This window comes from Polypterus senegalus, chromosome 11 (assembly GCF_016835505.1).
Source record: "Polypterus senegalus isolate Bchr_013 chromosome 11, ASM1683550v1, whole genome shotgun sequence".
NCBI lineage: Eukaryota > Metazoa > Chordata > Cladistia > Polypteriformes > Polypteridae > Polypterus > Polypterus senegalus.
This window is the reverse complement of record NC_053164.1, coordinates 55,374,655-55,390,161: the sequence shown is the minus strand read 5'-3', so window position 1 is coordinate 55,390,161 and position 15,507 is coordinate 55,374,655. Positions and strand designations below refer to the sequence as shown.

Here is a 15,507-nt window from a genome sequence, read left to right as displayed (position 1 = left end):
ATGTGCATGCAAAAATAAGAATTATTACCATTTTCTGTTAGTGATGGATTCTGCACAAGCGCATAATCAGATTCTTTACAGTTAGTATCATCTGGAGATTTAAGAAGACATTTAAAATGGAAATCTTAATGCATGTCCTTTGTAAAATTATTATTCACAATAATCCAATAAAGCAATTACAGCGTTCAGAGGAAACCAAGAAGACTATATGTTACACTATCCAAAAACAAAGCCTTTGAAAATATAAGAAACATTTTGATGCAAACAAGCCATTCAGCAAAGCATAGTAACTTATTTTTAGTCAATGATTAAAGATGTCCTTGAAATTTTAACAAACCACCTAGGATGCTACAGAGAAAACACAAGCATTGTATTGGATAAGACACAAATTAAACATAATAATGTGTAGTTACTATTAATGATATGCAAAATCAATGTCATTTGATTTTCATTTAGTAAGCTTAGATACATGCTAGAAACAAGGAAAACTGACAATTTAAAAAAGAAAAAGAAAAATACCTTCTTCTGATGCTTTCAGGTCCTTGACTTCTGCATAGTCTGATTCTTTGCCATTATGGTTGCCTTAGGATAAAAAAAAAAAACAATCTTTTACAAATGACAAATCATTTCATAGATAAATAGATAGAACACTCTCTGCTGGATACACTATCTACCTTTCTCCCTGGAATTTGTTTCTTGATGTAGAATTTACTGGAACCCAAATACTATATCTTTTTCACCCAGGTGGAAAATAATTACAAGAGAGAGAAATATTTAACTTGCTTTAACAGGTAACATTCATTCCCAGATATATAATGCATAACCCTGTATACATTGTCACAGGAAGCTGGGGGTGGAGCCCAGCCGGGACGCCCAGGAGGACCAGAGGAAGGCTTATACCTCCTCCAGACCGTGAGGGGGCGACCACCCTGGTTGTATTGGGGGCCACGGGTAGAGGGCTTGGAAGCCCAGCCCTGTAGGGGCCCGTGGCTACTGCCAGGTGGCGCCCCAGTGCCTGAAGAAACCTGGAGCCCAGCACTTCCGCCACACCAGGAAGTGCTGGGGGGAAGAGGACCAGGAACACCCAGAGGACTTCCGGCTACACAGTTGGTGCTTCCGCCACACAGGGGTGTGTCGGCGGAAGCTCCTCAGGAAGCACCTGGAGTCCATCCGGGCGTACATAAAAGGGTCGCCTCCCTCCAGTCAACAGCAAGAGTCGGGTGGAAGAGGACGGAGCTCAGAGGAGAGGAGTGGAGGCGGTCAGAATGACTGAGCAAGGCATTGTTGTGCGGCCAGGACTGTAAGGGGTGATTGGTGCTGCGGCACTGGGTTTCTGCACTTACTTGTAAATATAAGCTGTAAATAAACACGTGTGTGGAGAAAGAACATGTCTGCCTGTCTGTGTCTGGGCTGTACCCCACAACATGCATATTTAGACCAGAGAAAAGCATTAGGACATCTCAGCCAAGTGGGAGAATGTTGACAAATCATGTGTCCCATCCAGCAGCTAGGAATGTCAGTGGTATAGTGACGCCTCTGACGTCATGCTGGATCCTCGTCATTATAAACACTCGCATAATTACATATTCATATAATTCATGTCAGAACTGCCTGGTTATTACTACCTTCACTCACACTGGGTTCTGTAACTATATTGGTTAAGCTGACATCAGCACTTCCCAAAACAACCTGCTTGTGTCCTTCACATGTTTTCTGCTTTCCCTACCCTGACTTACAGCTGTCATTTGTCAATCCCCCTGGCAGTCTCTCTTTCTCTCTCAGCTGAATTGCATGGATTTGTGAAATACATTTGGTCACATCCGTTGCGGAAGATGGACGTCTGAAGCGGAGCTCCATTAGCAGCGGTGTTATTTTTTTCTATTATTTCTTATTATCCTTAGGTATCCTGTATTTATCCAACCCGAGGGTTCTATTGCAGTATATGTAAGCATATATAAACAAGGGGCTCAGAAAGAAATGGAAACGAAAACTAAAGCTACATCCAAGCCTAGAAAGGCAAGTCCAAGTTCAAGTTCAAGGTACGGCCTGTCAGAGACTGACCTGGAACAGACAGGCGAAAGCCCAGACTCCTCGGGTCCACAGTCCGCTGCATCGTCTCCAGTTGAGAGCGAAAATGGGAGCAAATGTGCAAGTGATGCAGGACACTTATCTTGCTCAACTGGAAGAATCCTTACTCTCCTATTCTAAGTCAGTGGGTAACTGATGTAATATACTATTTAAAACTGGAAAAAATCTAATTTGCACTTAAAGGATCTGTACAAATCTATTTCAAAACCTGACATGATCTAATCAATAACATTTTAGAATAAGCATTGAAATTGAGAAAGCAGGTTCTTTCCTCTCTTTTACCCCATTTATCTTTATCCATTTATTAATTTATCTATTTACTTATTTTTACTAGCTTAAAGTTTTACTCTGCTGCCCATGCTCTCTTTCTCAGGGGTGGGGGTTGATTTGTTTTCAATCCTATTCTTGTAAAATTAATCTATTTGTATGGAATGTTGTGTGATTTCAATAAAATTAAAAAAATACATTTCACATATTACGTTGGCACAAATAATCTTTATTCTACAGCTAGATAGATAGATAGATCTTTATATGTCCCCAGGAGAAATGTATCTGTTTACGAAGCTTAATAAATAAATAACTAAATATATTAATTTATAAGTAAGTAAATAAATATATTAATGTCTTAAATGCTATGTCTTAAGTTTTTTAGAGATTGTGATAATTTCACTATCTTGTCCTGCTTCATTTTTTGGTATACCCAACTTTTTTTTTGCAAATTATAGAGTCCAACCTATTCTTTTCATTTCTTTAATGTACTAGAATTTAAGTTAACTCATAATTTGCCCGGGTTTAGTACAAACTGTATACTGAATAATCTAGTTAGAAAGTGAAATACTGTGTCTTATGTGCTAATTTGAAAGGGCATATTCACAGCAAAATATAACTACATGAGAAGGGTTTCACATATGATTAAATTCATATTTCTTTAATTACACATTGCAGTTTCTATAAAAATGAAACAAAATGTCAGTTTTAGCGGTGCACTCTTTCAACATTTTTAGGGGAAGTGGTCTTTGAAATTGCAACAAAAGCTAAAATTGCTTACTTTTTTCTGCCAAAGAGTCTTTATTATATATAAAAAGGGTGCAGTGCTTTGTAAAAGCTGTCTTACACACCCAAATAAAAAAATTGCAAGAAGCTCCCAGGTTCCATGCAGTGTTGTAGTGAAGATACCAATGTCCTTTAAAGTATGCAGAGAAAAAGGAAAGCAAACTACATTAATGCAGGTGTCCAGGAGGAAAAACCTAAAAAATACCAGAAAATGCTCAACAGCAAGAATCTGTCCTATCTGTTCTCAAACCTAACTGATAGATGAATCAGTTTTGAAATCTGAGAAAAAGAACTGTAACAATAAGGAAGAACATGAAAAGCAGCACGCAGAGGTTTCTCTCAAATAATCCACAAATTCGGATAACTGGAAAGTCCATGGTGTCAGCCTTTTATCCCATCGTGGTATAATGTCAGGATTGTGCGCTTTAAAGGGTTTGTTACATTGGCAATGCTATATCAATTGATGATCAAAATGACAATGCCCAGGAAAACAAAAATGATGCTGGAAGAAGATATTAAAAAATATATTACAATCTCTAAACAAAAATCTGATACCAAAATTGGGTTCTATAACCCCAAAAAACAATATTTAGACACTGTGTATAATATCACAAACAATGCTCCAATAGATGAATAAATAATTTAAAATGAACACAAATTATAACACTGCAGTGGGCTGGCACCCTGCCTGGGGTTTGTTTCCTGCTTTGCGCCCTGTGTTGGCTGGGATTGGCTCCAGCAGACCCCCGTGACCCTGTAGTTAGGATATAGCAGGTTGGATAATTGATTGATGGATGGAGAAATCATAACATGTTCATCTTTATTCCTCTTATAAGAGCAAGGGGCATTCATGGGCTTGACTACCAGGGATGTCTTGGGAGTCCCAAGATAAGTTTCAATTGTCCACTCAATTATTCACTGTTTTGGGAAATTCTCTGTTTTGTAATCCCATCTACTGAGGTAAGGATATATTTTTAAAAACCCATAAACTATTCTAACTGAACATGTGTTCATTTTTTTAATTTTACCAATAAATAGAAAGGTACGCATCTGCTTTTATAACATTATCTTCTTGTAAAAAAAAATCATAAAAAAGCAATTGTCATTCTAGAAAATTCCACCTTTTTACTTTTTCTGGGAGTTTTAGTTTTTCCCTTCTGTTTAAACTTATCCTTTTAACATTCAATTAATACCCTGATATCTGTTATAAACTACTTTTTATATATGAATGTAATGTCTACAAATCCCTTTTATTTTTTGTACCTTAGATAAGCTCTTTTAACTGAATGGATCTTTTTAGGAGAAACAATAATACTAGGTTTTCAATGTCTTGGTCACTCACCCTTTATAAGTGGATTGTAACTGTGGTGAGAAATAACAAATCTAATTTGAAATAATGTTTTTCACCTGGTATCAACTAAAGGTGCCTCTCAATAGCCTTAAATAAATTGGTTTTCTCCTCTAGGATTTCCCTGAGGGTTCTGCGGTTGCATAGAATAGATATAACCAAGGTCCTCAAGGAGCCAGCAATCTATAGGAACTTATTGATAAAGAGTACTTATCTAGAGAAAGATATCAAATAATTTCAAAGCTATTAAATACACCACAGATCAGCCCATCTTTAAGAAGTGAAAGAATAATTCTCACTATGGCACTGCAATGTTCAGGATATCCCAACGTCTCCCCAAAATTTATGGGTGTTCTAGGAGAAAGCTATTCAGGGAGGCTACTAATAGACCAACAGCAACTCTGAAGAAGAGGCAGAGATTTAATGCTGTAACTGGCCACCTATATTCTTCTCAATTTTAAGCAGTGGAGTATTGTGGCAAAATTGAGGCTATTACTCAAAAACAGTATATAAGGTGTCACACGTGCGCATGGGAGCCAGCTACAGGGACGAAAAGAAGGGAATTCCATGCCAGGCTGCGGGATGGTGGTGTGTACTAAACCTTCTTATTTTATCCCCACAGACCAGACACAGGAAATTCTGCCTGAGTCTGAAGACATCACTTCCATTTCGGCTCTGAGGATGTCACTTCCTGTCCCGGTCCCGAGGACAATGTCACTTCCTCTGACCTCCCTATAAAACCCGACCTCCTCCATTCATTAAATCAGTTCTGTTTTGGACTCGATTCTGTATACTATTGTACTGAAACTTTGCCTTTATGCAGTCACAGTCAGATACACGGGTGGCTGCCCCAAACCTTTGTCGTGTGTCAAGGCCATTTATTTTACAAAGGTTATATCAGTTTTGTGAAAAAACACAATCCAATTCTTTTGTTCTCATAAGACCAGTGTAGGGCATTTTGTTCTTTGTTCCAAAAGATACTTTGTAAACAGAGACAATACAGTTCATCTCATAAAAAACCTGGCTTAGTTAATCTGTGTTCAGGTATTTTGTCTATTTTATGATTATTTTTTTTCAGATGGCTGCAGCCACATTGTCATGAAACAATTCTTTGCTGGTTAAATGACTGCGTGTCAATACCCTGCAAGTTCTTATGGAGCAGCACACAAAATGGAAAAAATGATGTATGGCCTTCAAAAACACCCATAAATGGGAAAGGCCTCTTCCTAGTCTGCCCAGAAAATTGTCACCAAGGCAGCCAGGCCTCCCAATTTCACAAGCAGGCTTCTGGCCTGCCCAGTCCCCAAAAAGGGGAACAGACTTTTAAAGTCCAAATAGCTTTAAATGTCCCAAAATATATTAAAAAATGCCTCTGAAAGGAAAGGAACACTGTAACACGCATTTGGCTTGATAATCAGTTTAACAATGAATGCTTATTAAAGACAAATTTACTTATTTAAATTTAAGAACAAAAAAATTACAAAATAGGCAGCAATGATTTGCTTAAGAAGCAATCCAGGGCAAATCTGTAGAACAAGAGCAAAATCTAAGAATAAAAGCAAACATTCAAGAATTCAAATAAATCTATAGTCACAAGAAATAAAGCACATTCAAAATATCAAGAAACCAAGAAAGATCCTCTCTCAGAATTAAAAATATAAGGTCTGAGGCCAGTTCTACAGCAGTGACTTTAGGGAGGCCTTTTTCTCTTGTGGTTGCATCCACAAAGACACACAACAGAACATAGCACAATACATAGGTACTAAATAATAAATAAACAGAGCAATATTAACAAGAATTACATAATTACAGTAAGCATATCAAAACACTGACTGTCATATTACAACATTATTGTGTAACGTTAAGATCGTGATGGTGACCTTATTTAAAACGGTTATACAGAGCATTCAGTATCCAAGCATCAGACACTTTTTCTAAAAACTGGGGCAGTTGCAATTTGGCTTTGGAGTTTTGGTTTGGACAGATTCCTAGTAACTGATGTCTTGTTTTGGTTTAGATTGTGTCTTTTCTAGATCATTTTTTGTCTTCCATTTTCTGAACTATTGGTCCTTTGCATAAATTCCGATTGATCTCCTTTTCCTATGTTAGGTGTTTATAACACATAATATCTACTGTTAATAAACATTTATTTTAGACTTCCAGTTTGAGAGACGCTGGTGATTTTAGCTATGACTGGTGATTTTGCTGGGCGATATTGCTGATGTCTCTGCGTGGCTGTGTATACATTAGTTTCAGCCTAACCCCATTTCGAAACTTACCTGGTTTGTTCTCTGGACACCTGAGCTGCTTGTGGCCTCGCCTACAATGTGGACTGGTAGGATATTCACCTGGTTTATGTTTGTTTGGTCTTGTTTGGTTGCTCGCTATCCAACCTGCGATGGGCCTGTTCCAGTATTCAGTTGCTGAGCATCTTTGACTGTGTCTCCACTAATCTGTGCTGCATTTTGACCTGGATGTCATATTTCTCCTCATAGGATATACATCCATCGTGGGTCCCACCGGAGATTCTGAATGGACACCTCGAAAGGAATTAACTCCTTCTGGTCTAACTCTCGGCACCCTCCACGTAACACAGATAGGAATGCTGACCACAGTGTTTTGGCCAGCCTAGCTCGGTCGGCTACCACCGCTGCCAAATGTGACAGCACCATTGTCAATTTCGGTCTACTGAACATCCGCTTACTCACAAGCAAGGGGCATCTCATCAAGGATCTTTCTATTGGCCGTATGTTTGACTTTCTCTGTTTAACCAAGACATGACAACAACCTCAAAACTTTTCTCAACTTAATGAATCCACTCCCCTGGGGTTTGTTTACATTTGTCAACCCAGTGCCTCTGGCCTGGGAGGAGGTATTGTATGTAGTAATTTATCGCGAGAAGTGGAAAGTCCTGCTGTTGTCTGCTCCTGCTGTTAGCTCTTTTGAATCCACTGTGTGTTAATTGTCTGGGCCTATTCCTACCATCATTGCAACTGTCTCCACCCTCCCCTAAATCAAACAATGATTTTTTGAATGACCATGCTACCTTTCTTACCCATTTATCTACAATTACTTCAAACATAATTCTGTTGGTGGATTTTAATATACATATATATATATATAATATCAATATCCCTCTTGCTAGAGACTTTTTATCTTACCTTGAGAGTTTTGGATACCAGCAGTTTACTGGTGTTCCCACTCATTGTAAAGGACATATCTTGGACTTGATCTGCTGCTCTGGTGTTCTCCCTCTCGATCTTACAGCAGATGAACTCACTATAACTGATCATTTTCTCATTTCACCTAATGCTAAACGTACTTTTTCTATTACTAAGCTCTCATATCTATTTGTAATATTAAGAATATTAACTTGGATCTTCTTTCTTCCCACATGGACTTTTATGATTTATCCACTCTTGAAGAATTGGTCTCATATTATAAAAATGGACTCAATGATATTCTTAATTCTCTACGTTAAAAAACAGATCTGTTCCCTTTTCTTTTTCTGCCCCCTGGTTTACACCTGAACTTCAGCTTCTGAAAGCCAAAGGCAGGCAACTTGAACGGTTATATAAAAAAAAAACTGGACTCTTTGTTCACAAAGAGATGCATACAAATCATATACTTTATTATAAGGACTGCATAGCTCAAACCAAATCCAATTATTACACTCAGTTAATTTCTTGTATTAAAGGCAAGACCAAGTCTTTGTTTTCATTACTTAATAATGTTACATAACCTCCACGCTCTTTACCATCTCACCTTTACTCTACTTTTTGTAATTCTCTTATGTTCTTTTTTAATGAGAAAATCCAGAGGATACATCAATACCTCGGTCCAGATTCTCCCTGTATTTTCTCTGAACTACACTCACCTATCCACTCATTTTCCTCTTTCCAGCTTCCCACTTTCTCAGAAATCTCAGATCTCATCTGTAAATCTAAGCCATCTACTTGTCAGCTGGACACTCTTCCCACAGTTCTGGTTAAAGCCTGCATCCCCTCTCTGGTCCCTTTTATTTCTGCTATAATTCACTCTTCTCTCACTACTGGCACTGTTCCTTCTTCTTTTAAAACTGCTGCAATAACCCCAATACTGTAAAAACCTTGTGCTGATCCTACTATAATTTTCGCCCTATTTCTAATTTGCCCTTCATCTCCAAAATTCTTGAACAAATAGTAGCTATCCAACTTATCCACTTATCTCATAATAATCAATATAAAAAGTTCCAGTCTGGTTTTTGCCCACTCCATAGTACAGAAACAGCACTTCTTAAAATTACTAATGACCTCTTTATGGCTGCTGATTCTGGTTTAATTATTATTGTCATTCTCCTTGATCTGAGTGCAGCCTTTGATACTATTTGTCATACAACTCTCCTTAATAGATTACCTTGGAATTACCCACACGCCGCTAGATTGGTTCAGATCCTACCTCTCAGGCCGCAGCTTAAAACTTTCACATCCCAACCTACCGCTGTTACTTCAGGTGTGCCCCAGGGCTCTGCTTTTTTATTATTTACCTTCTTCTCCTCTGCAATATCTTTCGTAAATATAACATTAATTTTCACTGTTTTGCTGATGACACCCAGCTCTACCTTGCTAGTAAACCCACCTCTACTTTTTCACCCTCTTCGCTTATTGACTGCATTGCTTAAACTAAATCCTGGTTTTCTTCAAATTTTCTTAAATTAAACAGTGACAAAACTGAGGTTCTCCTCATTGGTATAAAATCATCATTATCCAAAGCCGATAATCTTTGACTTGTTATTGATAACTCTTTTGTTTCCCCTTCACCTCAGATCAAGAGTCTGGGTGTCATCCTAGAATAGTACTCTATCTTTCCAATATCACATTAATAACATCACCTGGTCTGCTTACTTCAGCCTCCATAATATTAATCACATCCGCCCCTTCCTTACTCCCCATACCACTGCCATCCTTGTTCACAGTCTTGTTACTTCTCATGTGGGCTATTGCAATTCACTCCTCTTTGGTCTCTCTAATAAATCTCTCCATAAGCTTCAGCTGGTCCAGAATTCTGCTGCTCGTATTTTTATTCGAACCCCGTCTATTCATCATATTACTCTGGTCTCGCAGCAGCTTCATTGGCTTGATTTCAAAATTCTTCTGTTAACATTTAAGGCCATTCATAACCTCGCCTCTCCATATCTATCCAACCTTCTTCATGTTGCCATTCCCTCCCATAATCTAAGATCCTCTTCCTCCATCCATCTGAGCATCCCTCTCACCTGTCTAACCACCATTGGGTGCAGAGCATTCAGCCATTCTACTCCCAAGCTCTGGAACTCACAACCTACTGAGCTTAGAAATATTAAATAATTTTACAAACTTAAAACCCATCCATTTAAAATGGCTTTTTCTCTATAATTACAGTGGCTTTGTTTGGTTTTATTAAATTGTCTGTATTTTCTGATGTTTTAAGTTTGTTTATAATGTGTTTTTTATTTATTGTTTGTTCAGTGTCCTTGAGTGCTTTGAAAGGTGCCTTGTATAAATAAAATGTATTATTATTATTATTATTATTTTTATTGTTCAGCATAATAGTGAGAGTTCAATTCTGTCACTGGAGACAGGGGTGCCAGCTAGGTTGGAAGTCAAAAATGGCGAGTTCCAAATATAAAGATATTTTTGAAAATAAAAAAAAACTCCTGCCCTGTGCCAGAATACTAAAGTTAAAGACAAATTATGCCTTTCACACAACAATTAATTTTAACTTTAAAATTAAAATGAAAATCATGTTCTGGAACGAGTCACTTAGAGCCTGGACCTCAATGCCCTTTAGAGTCTGAACTCAGCTAAACAGAATTGTGCACAAAAAATATGCTCAAAAATTCACAGAACTTTAACACTTTTATAAAGAAGACTGAAATAAAATTGCAAAATCGAGGTGTGCTAAGTTCATAGAGATCAATATGAATAGGCTTACTGATTTGATCAAAGAATCAGGACACTTCCCTAAAGTATTAGTTACAGGATGAGCACAGTTAAACTGTCAAGGTATTGAAAGTTTTGTGTGTGTGTGATTATTTTATTCAAAAATGATCTTTTAATTATTGTCACATTCATATCATGACATGACAAGAAGGAGAAAATGGTCTGACAGAATTAGTTTTGATTTCAGCCTTTACATATACAAATGCTAAAGTTTCAGTAAGAATGCATAGGATTTTGACAACCACTGTATATGTAAAAAAGCTTCTTAGATTGTTGAGGCAATCTAGACATAGTGCTTCCACTTAAAATATGATGCTTTTGTAATCATAAAATAGAAGACCTACCATCTTCCTCCAGAGGCAATGCAGGATTCTCCACCACTGCATAATCAGGTTCTTTGCAGTCAGTGTTATCTAAACATTCAGGATAATTTATTAATCAACATCTTTGCAATGTGGCTATTCTTTTTACTGCTGGGTGTACTGTTATACAACAGTTTCACAAATTCTGCCTTTGCTCAGTAGAGATCAATAAGATTGTAGTTTTAATTTATATATTCTAATGTTGAACTGGAGCATTTTATTGGCTAAGATACAGAGTTCAAACAGCTTACCTAAGGTTTAACATTATTATTGAAGCTCTAATAATGATTTTGAATATAGCTGGAATAAATTGCATTTATATATTCTCTAAAACAAAAGCATAACATATTCTTCCTTACGTTACAGTCAAACAACTACAGATAAAAAAATAAATTATGATGTGAGATTTAAGAAAACAACTTACTTTCCTCTAATGGCTTCAATTCATTTACGTCTGCATAGTCTGGTTCTTTAACATTCTTGTCAGCTGTGGAGAAAGTATGAGAGTATTGCAAATGATAGACCATTTTCAATATGCTACCTTGGTGGAGCTTGCAGTTTTTAGAATCTTGCTGATAAGTCTCATTCAGGCTGGTTTTATCTTATCGCAACATGCACAGCACTTCAGGTCATTATACAGTGCATCTGTTTTACATTAGTGATGTTGTAGGCAGTGTAGCCACCAGCTTCAAACATGCACACCCACACACCCATTAAGGGTATAATGACACAAAACAAAAATTATGCGTTTATATTGCTTTGATTTCCCTTTGATATACATTCATCAAAGAACACTGAACATGCTTAAATATCAAAAATGCCTACATTTCTCTTTGAATATTTAACTTTTAAGAGCAAAGAAAGGAAAAAAGCAGGTGCACAATTAATAACATTAATGGTAAGAGCACAGGTAACGGCATTTTTATAAGTTTTGATACTAAGGCCAGCTTCTGCAAGAAACTACTGAAGCCTTTATGTCAGTGGGTAGTTACTAAATTTAAGAATATTATTTAGTATGTACTTCAATACAGGTTTAGTCTATATTAATACTGTGCATTAAATTCAGTCTACAGAATGCATTTGGGATTTTGTTTTAAGCAATTGAAAAATCAGCAACTATCAAGTTCAAACAAATGAGAATGACAGTTACAGATTGTGCTGCACACATCATTTTACACTGGTAAAGCATTTTTATAACACCTTTAGCAGCTCTTACATTAATCCCATTAAAAAACAAATTCTGACCAAATTTTATTGAATTATAGCAAGAAAAGATGGAGGATTTACAGACACAAATATTCAATGATAAAGTTCAAACTCTCAGGAAAGGAAAGGTAAAAAGAAACACTGAATGCCCAACAGACAATCGCCTACCCAACAGTTTCACCCACACCAAGGACAGGAGTGTGACCCAAACAGCAAGCTCTGGTGATGAGAAGAGTAAGGAGGAGAATAGCGGTGAGGATTAGAAGACAACCGTCTCTAGATTAATTGCAAAATAAACTGCCATTTAACAATTTAGGGTGGGAAGACATATTAATTCTCATTACTGATAGTTTGTGAAAAGTAAGATTGTTTAGAGATGCTTTCTGGAGGTGAAAAGAAGAAGAATCAGCTCATTTCCAGCAAGAGGTGACAATTGACTTAACATCAATCATTCCCAGAGAAAATGATGTCTGCTGGTATGTACAGTAGACAGACAGAGAGAAGGAGAGGAGAGGTCCAATCAAAGGGAGATATGATGTTGATAGAAAGGGCAACTGAGATAAATTCAGAAACAGAGAACCAAGAGGTGGAAACCTATGGACATTACACAGAATACATGTAATAAAAATGTGCATTTTCCTGACAGGAACGGCAGTCTGAATCTTAATCCAGTCCCACAGCAAAGTACTTAATGGGTTTAAGATGAAGGAAATACACTGTTATTTTATGCCATTTTAAGTCACACATATGAAGGATTATCGACTGACTCAGTGTTAATATCAAGAAAATATCTCCAGCTAAGAAACAAGTCAATCAGTCATCATCCAACCAGCTATATCCTAACACAGGGTCAGGGGGGTCTGCTGGAGCCAATCCCAGCCAACACAGAGCGCAAGGCAGGAATCAAACCCTGGGCAGGGCGCCAACCCAGCGCAGGACACACACACGAAGCACACATAAGGTACAATTTAGGATCACCAATGCACCTGACCTGCATGTCTTTGGACCTTGGGAGGAAATCCACACAGACACGGGGAGAACATGCGAACTCCACACAGGGAGGACCCGGAAAGCGAACCCAGTGATAAACAAGTTTAGAAGCTAATTCTTAATTTTGGAGCAACAATGTATTGAAGTGTCATTACAGAGCATTGTCTGGAAGCTGTGGGAGATGTAATATAGAAGACGTAATATAGACTTGGCAACTCTGTGATCATTAAGGTTGCATTTCACCAGAAGGTTAGTTCACCAGAAGGTTAGCAATGACTGAAGGATAAGAATACATTCTATCCTAACATCAGAATGGCAAAGAGGAAAAATAAAACGAGAAATTAAATTAGTTAAATTTAACAACAAATGTGTTTAGGAAGTGAGCTAAATGGAGAATATGCCGTCCAAGAAGGCGTGAATATGTACAGTATCTAGTAAGGAGTTTCTCACTCCACAAGTGTTCAGGACTACTACCTATCGTGGTGCCAGACTTGGGACTGAGAAAAGAGGAAGATGCACAAAAATTGAAGGGAAAAACACAGTTCTGTGAACAATTGTAAGGCTGCAACTAAGCCACTACCCTAACCTGTCCAGCCATTTTTACAGTTTAACATTGTACCTCCCAAATTGAGATCAAGCAGATTCTAAAGATGGCCTGATATGTACTTCAGCAGGCATAAATGGCATACTATACTAGGTTGCACAAAACCGATCCCAGGGTTGGGAAATTGTTACGTACCCTTGATGGGAGATGTCTGGAAGAACCAATGCCTTCCTTGGATGTGGTGACAAACAGTGGCTATCTTTATCCCAAGGAGTCCTGTACTATAAATCAATTCAGAAGTATTTCCCTGCTGAATGTGGATGAGAAGATCTTCTTTTCAGTTATAGATGAAAAAAGAGTAAGCAACTGTCTTCTGGTGAATGGCTACATTGCTCTCAGCTGCCAGAAAGGCAGCTTGGTGTATGCAACTCTTATCTATGGCATTCATACAAGTCCAGACAGTCAAGGGAAAGGTGTTTGATCTTGATATAGTCTAGTCAGACCTGGAAAATACCTATGGCTCAGTTCCACATTAGCTGATTAACTCTGCCCTCAGTTTCCTCTATGTGCCAACTAGCATAAAGAGCATAATCTAAAGCTATTTTGTACTAGTGTAAAATCAAAGACTGCGGTGGGCTGGCACCCTGCCCGGGGTTTGTTTCCTGCCTTGTGCCCTGTGTTGGCTGGGATTGGTTCCAGCAGACCCCTGTGACCCTGTAGTTGGGATATAGCGGGTTGGATAATGGATGGATGGATAAAATCAAAGAAATTTGGTAGGAAGAGCAGGGTTGCTGGACAACTTGGTATGGTGTGATCTGTAGACCTGTAAAATTGCTAGTTTCAGCTTATTGATTAGGGCAACTTATGATGTACTCCCCTCTATAATGTTTTAGATGTACAGTAAGTCTCCCATCCTATCGAGCTGCCAAACTGCATTGTCACAAGGTTGGTATAGTGGCAGCATGATCAAGTACTGCAATGGCTAGCAGATGTTTTGAAGATAATCAGAACTGAGAACACATCGTTTCTGAGAACAGTGTTAGGACTTCATTAACAGAACTAGACTCTGTTGTGATAGTCACCGAGTAGAAATAACATCTAGAAGGAATAAATCCTGAGGCCAGTAGCAGTAATGATGATACTGCTCAAGCATTAGGTTATAACCTTAGAATTTGCGCCTCTCAAGGCTTAGTACTTGCTTTTTATTTTACATACTACCATTAGAATGCATAATTATAAATAGCCAGTTTCACCACACAACGCTCTCTGAAGACTATTTGTTTCAACTTAAACATGTGAAAATGAAGACTTTAGATCTTAGTATGCAAGCTAAAGAGAAGATAACTAATTCATTCACTCCTAGTAGAAACAGACTACTGCAGTGTGTTACTTATACACTGCTCAAATTGTTCAGTTTCTAGCTTCCATTTAATTCAAAATGCTACTGCAAGGATCATTAATACTACTGGGAAGTAGGACTGCATTAACTTCTGTTCTCAATTGTTTCCTCTGTCTTACAGTTAGGTTTAGTTCCGATTTCAAGCTCAATGTTTTTACATAAAATGCAAAACTGGTGTGGGCTCTGCTTACTCAACAGAACTTATCAATGCATAAATACAGTGGCCTTATCTGACCTTAACTATTACTCTGTCTGTTATAACTGTCTGTAGACTCCCGAGAAGTTTATTTTCTGTTGACTTCAGTTTTTATTTTCCTTTCCATTTGTTTTAAAGGAACCAGTTAAAAATGAAATTGTCTGCATTCACCCAGCCAAATACAGTCTGTTTCACAACCTCTGTGTATGATTGGCTTAATGAGGAAGACATTTCACAATTTTATGATGGATATGTCACAAGATACCTTTTGGCATCTACAGTATGCAACTGTATGCCTTCATATATGGCTGCGTTTTACTTAATACTGATGATCCTGACAGTGAACCCCATTCTACACCAC

At 37.8% G+C, this 15,507-nt stretch overlaps 1 protein-coding gene across 5 annotated transcripts in view; it reads right to left on the bottom strand.

Moving 5' to 3' along the window:
* Positions 1 to 15,507, bottom strand: part of LOC120539006 (myb-like protein X) — a 65,974-nt gene that overhangs the window by 18,599 nt on the left and 31,868 nt on the right. For 2 of the 5 annotated variants that reach the window (XM_039768678.1, XM_039768680.1), the window contains exons 5-8: positions 11,236 to 11,298; positions 10,794 to 10,862; positions 520 to 582; positions 29 to 91 (exon numbers count right to left, since the gene is read on the bottom strand). In XM_039768678.1, the coding sequence (XP_039624612.1) occupies positions 29 to 91; positions 520 to 582; positions 10,794 to 10,862; positions 11,236 to 11,298 (258 nt within the window). The remainder of the gene's footprint in view (positions 1 to 28; positions 92 to 519; positions 583 to 10,793; positions 10,863 to 11,235; positions 11,299 to 15,507) is intronic. The other 3 variants (XM_039768679.1, XM_039768681.1, XM_039768682.1) reach the window with 3 other exon arrangements.